The sequence below is a fragment of the Etheostoma spectabile genome, chromosome 23 (assembly GCF_008692095.1).
Source record: "Etheostoma spectabile isolate EspeVRDwgs_2016 chromosome 23, UIUC_Espe_1.0, whole genome shotgun sequence".
Classification (NCBI taxonomy): domain Eukaryota; kingdom Metazoa; phylum Chordata; class Actinopteri; order Perciformes; family Percidae; genus Etheostoma; species Etheostoma spectabile.
Genome location: NC_045755.1, coordinates 18996412 through 19001538, shown reverse-complemented (window position 1 = coordinate 19001538; position 5127 = coordinate 18996412). Strand labels below are relative to the sequence as shown.

The 5127-nt window shown below is 44.4% G+C and overlaps 1 protein-coding gene across 23 annotated transcripts in view; it reads right to left on the bottom strand.

Moving 5' to 3' along the window:
* Nucleotides 1–5127, bottom strand: part of celf2 (cugbp, Elav-like family member 2) — a 234019-nt gene that overhangs the window by 94294 nt on the left and 134598 nt on the right. For 22 of the 23 annotated variants that reach the window (XM_032505261.1, XM_032505258.1, XM_032505247.1 and 19 more), the window contains one exon: nucleotides 671–867. In XM_032505261.1, coding sequence (XP_032361152.1) covers nucleotides 671–867 — 197 coding nt within the window. Of the gene's footprint in view, nucleotides 1–670; nucleotides 868–4034; nucleotides 4231–5127 lie in introns of those variants that run through there. The other variant, XM_032505263.1, reaches the window with a different exon arrangement.

The following is a 5127-nucleotide window of genomic DNA, read 5'->3' as shown; positions in this document are numbered from 1 at the left end:
GTGTGTGTGTGTGTGTGTGTGTGTGTGTGTGTGTGGATATGTACATACATTATGGGTTTTTATGTGTGTCTGTACGAGTATCTACGTTCAATGTGTTGTGTGTGTTTATGAGTCTTTTTGTGTCCATTTAAATCTTCATCTTAATTAGCGTCGGGCAACAATAAATTGGAAAATATGAAAACTGAAAGAACATTAACATTGATAGTCTAGACAATTGTCATACTTTCAGGTGAAAGAAAAGCATAACAAGGTCAAAAAGTAAGAGAGAAAAGATGGAAAAATGAGGAAGAAGATAGGGGAAAAGGAAGCAAAGAAGAAAGAAAGCAAGGCAGAAAAGAGAAATGAATGAAGGAAGGAGAAGAAAGAATAACAGAATAAAGAAATAGAAAGCAAAAAAGAAATACAATTGGGAAGAAAAGAAGAAAATAAAGGAAAGAAGAAAAAACGGGAAGAAAGTAGGTAGGAAAAATGTGAAAAGAAGAAAAGAAAAGGAAAGGAAAGAAGGGGTGGAAGGGAAAGAGTAAATAAACAATAAATTGGGCATCTCTTACAGGCATCAGATCAGTGCAGTCGACTAAAACGCACAATTTTTCCCTCCGAGAGAGAAAGAAATTGAATGAATTGAGTCAGAGAAAATGTCGGTTTGGGAGCGCGTCCTGTGTCGGCGTACCTTTGCTCTGTGGAGGGTTCTGGCTGCGGTCTCGGAGTATGTTGATCTGGTAGACGGCTCCGTACGGCTCAAACAGCTCCTTCAGCTCCTTCTCTGACCAGGAGCGCGGGATCTGGCCCACAAACATCTTGATGGCGTCCGGGTCTGGCTGGTCTGAATGCTCCAGCGCCCCGTTCATCTTCCCGGCCGTGCCGTTACTGTTGAAGAAACCAAAAAACAGAACTTAGAATACCTCATGTTCATATTGTTGACAGGGATCGCTCGAGACTTGTGCTCCTCTACAAAAGGTTTTCCTCATTTTTTCTTCTGTGGTAGGACTTTTTTGGAGATTTCTTAGAATGTATTCAAAATTAAACGGTGTCACCGGTGCCTATACTTTAGATCGTTTTTCACATTAACGATCTAATGATTTAGTGTTTATGAATTCCGACACAGCACAATAATACATCTTTAAAGGTCCCATATCATGCTCATTTTCAAGTTCATACTTGCATTTTTGGCTTTCTACTAGAACAAGTTTACATGCTCTAATATTCAAAAACACGTTATTCTCCTCATACTGTCCCTCTGAATATAGCTTGTCCCTCATGTTGTCAAATTGGACCTGTTTTCCAAGTTTCTATGTAAAAAAATGTGGGTTTCTTGCCCAAAAATAACACGGCTGGTTCCACACACAACGCAGGCTGTGAATACCCATCAACATAAGTTCTTCTGATCGCAACTATTAGTCAAATGGGTTTTTTTAAATCAGAAATTAGGTTTAATTTAATATAAATGAGGTTGATTCACAATGAAATCAAAAAAGCAAAATTACAAAAATGGCCAAAACAGTTCATTTTCCACAAATAAGTGTAAAACTTAAGTAATTAGCTGGAATGAAGAGGGCTAAGAAGATCTAACACAAAATTGGGGGATCATTTATACTTTATGCTTTATGAACAGGCTAAACAGACAGAGGACAACACAAGGGTCAAAAGCTCTATTTCAGTGCCTGTCTCTTTAAGTCCAGTCTGCTCTGATTGGTCCGCATTTTTGGATGGTCCGCATCTGAGCTTTTTAAATCCATGCACCGTCATTGCAGCCAGGGAACGACTGTAACGCCACTGTAGCAGCACTTTCTACCTAAATATAGTATAGTTGCATTTCTGTGTATGTGTTTGTGTGTATGTGTGTGTGTGTGTGTGTGTGTGTGTGTGCATTTCTCTTTGGATTAAACATGTTATACTTTGACAGTATTTATACAGCACCTCAACCTGCTTTATGATAAAAAAAAAGAAATGAAATGAAATTTTTAACAATATGGGACCTGACGGTGTTATCGGTAGTTTGAGGTGTATTTATTTGTTAAAATCATACAAAAGATGTAGAAAGTCACAGAAAATATAGCATTGCTGTGAAAACATCCAGCGCTGTGAATGCATTTTAAGACAAGTGGACAAGTGGTTGAAAGATCTTTTAGAGACAGAGACAATAGACCTTTTTCACGGCAGACATGTTGACGTGTATAGCGGGTTCCCATATCTAGAGGTTTACTCTTCAATGCAGCGGGCCCGGGTTGGACTCCAACTTGCGGCCCTTTGCTGCATGTCATCCCCCCTCTCTCTCCCCTTTCACTTCTTCAGCTGCCCTGTCATTAAAGGCCTAAAATACCCAAAAAGAAGCTTAAAAAAAAAGAAATGATGGCTGCATTCCACTTAGGAGAGGCCCTGGTATTGAGCATGCTGACACACTGAAATAGCTTACTGGACACATGCTGGAATTGACCATTGTTAAGGTGATCCATTTCAGCTGTGCTTTTCCTACTATGACAAGTCAAAAATGTCTGCTGTGAAAAAGGTCCATTAGTGTGTAGGAGAAGAAGGTGGACACACGCACATATACAAAAAAATATATAAAAGTGGAAGTTCAATCCTCTTTTTTTTTTTTTAACACACAATGACAAAAGTCATTTTAACCAAACAAGAGAACATATTCCCTACAGACAGATCCCCTACATCTATTTGGAAAGGTTGATACACAGTATACCCTGAACTTCAACACAGTGGCTTCTAAAACAGCCTTTAGGCTACCGTGGGAACACAGTGTGAGAGTCACATTGATACTACTGATCTCCTTACAGCAGAGATGGCTTTCAATACAGAATGTACCGACTGATATCCCTAAGCTGGCAGTTTCTATACACACTGACGCGACACATCAGGAAACTGACATATCTGACCCTAAATGTGGATTTTTGACAGTAAATATGTGACGGCAGATCTCTTTTTTTTTTAAGATTATTTTTTGGGACTTTTCCCTTTATTATAGTAGATAGATATGAAAGGGGGAGAGAAGGGCCACAGGTTGGATTCGAACCGGGCCGCTGCAAGACTCAGCCAACATGAGGGGGAACGCTCTTACTGGGTCAGTTAGAGGACGCCCGACGCCAGAGCGCTTCAGGATGCCAGTAAACCCACACCGTAGGACTGAGCTGAACAACCATTTTATTCCTGGCATTTTATTGCACAACAACAACAACACACAAAGTATATGTGTAGGCTTTTGTCCACACAGGTGTTGACATGTTATCTGCAGGGACCCTGTATGAATGCATGTCCGCCTGCAGTTAATGCTGTGTGTTGTGCGTGAGGATTAGGCTGCAGAACCAGTACAGTAAACCTCCAGGCCTTCCAATGAGACACAGATGCTTACACGCCGCTCACATTGGCTGTATTTCCACATCTGGAATGCATATGCAATGGAGGTGAAGTGCTTTCACCCTTTTCACCGCAGAGCTTCAACACTTATCTTCACAAAAACACACGCAGCTGTCCACGCGCTCTGAATGCTGACTGGAGCTACGGCGCTTCGTTTCATCAGACGCATAAAGGCGAGTAAATACTGTCAACAGCGAGGCCCGTACGGGGAGGAGAGCGGCACGTGAGCTCGCGTGAGGCAAAGCACGACTGCGTTTGGAGGACAATCATATGCAAATGGAGAGACACACACACACACACACACACACACACACACAAACACACACACATCACTGCCGTCGAAGCCTGTGGTCTACTTAAGATGGCTGAAAAAAACAATCCAATGGAACCAAAGTCAACGGCTGTGCTGTTTTATTGCTCTACTTTTCCCTTTTGTTATTCTTGGAAGGAGCGAGAAGGAGCATTATCTTAAGAGGCAAAAACAAAACAAAGCCAAATCCCGAGCTTGGTTAGCTGACAACACTAATACCACCCTATAAAGCTCAGCAAGAGACAAGAAAGAGGGGAGGAAGGAGAGAGAGAGAGGGAGAGAGAGAAAGAGAGGGAGGGGGAAAGAGAGACATGGACAGAGAGAGACTGGGAGGGAGGGGAAGAAAAAACCTCCAGACCTTTGAACGCGAGCCATCCATCTTTTGCAGAAAGAGCCGAGGCGCTCTGCAGAAACGCCCAATTCTTTAAAGGACTTAAAGGACATGTCAAATAAAAACGCCAGAACCGGAGAAGGAGTCAACGAGCCAAAGCAGTGCTAACAGTCCTCGAGGGCAACGACCGCTCCTCGCTAAGCTGTCCGATAAATCGGCGGGGCCCTGGCGCCGAGGGAGCCCCGAGGGTGGCGGCTGATGGGGGTGGGGGGAAAGGAGGGAAGGAAGGGAGGGAAGGGTAGTGGCGCTGGTGAGGAGTTACTGTCCCTATCACCGGCTGATGTTAGGGCACGGAAACGGCAACGCTGGACGATGGCTTCAGACTGTAGCACATCATCCCACACATCAACACACACACACACACACACACACAAACACACACACACACACACACACAGAAAGAATAGCTCCAGACAATTCCTCATTGTTGGCTGTTTATGTGAGGCCTGTGGGGATTGAACGAGTGCGCGGGGGGGTAGACGATACAATAGCTAGTGTCAGAGGAGCGCCTCCCTCTGCCAGTACACTGTCCGCACTGTGCTCCCTCCACCTTTCACTCCGCCCGCTAAGACAATGAGTAGGTTCACGCTTGCAGCCATACGGCGTACAAAACGCAGAACTGTCTTGTGTCGATTGCACGCTCCTTCTGTCCCCGGGGTGGTTGGGAGTCGGTGACTCTCCTCACTACAAAGGAATGAGCGCCTCTTCCATCGCCCCTGTGGCCAAGACTGACAAGGTGTTATTGCAAGCAGACAGAGCTTTAGCTTGTGTGTGTGTAGATGTTTGCGCGAGTGTGTGAAACTCAGCAGGAGAGTGTCCTGGGGCTTGGATTAAGTCGTTGAGTGGATCCACTCCTGCCACAGCCTCTCCATCTCTCTCCCTCTTTCCCTCTTTGTCCTCTTCTTTTTCTCCCTCTCCCTCTCAATTTGAGCCAATTGTTTGCCTTAATGGCTTAACTATTGCTTCCATCACTCCGCTCTCCCTGCAGCACAGGGCCGTGACTGAGGGCTGATCTACACCGAGTGTGTGTATCTGTGTGTGTGTGTGTGTGTGTGTGTGT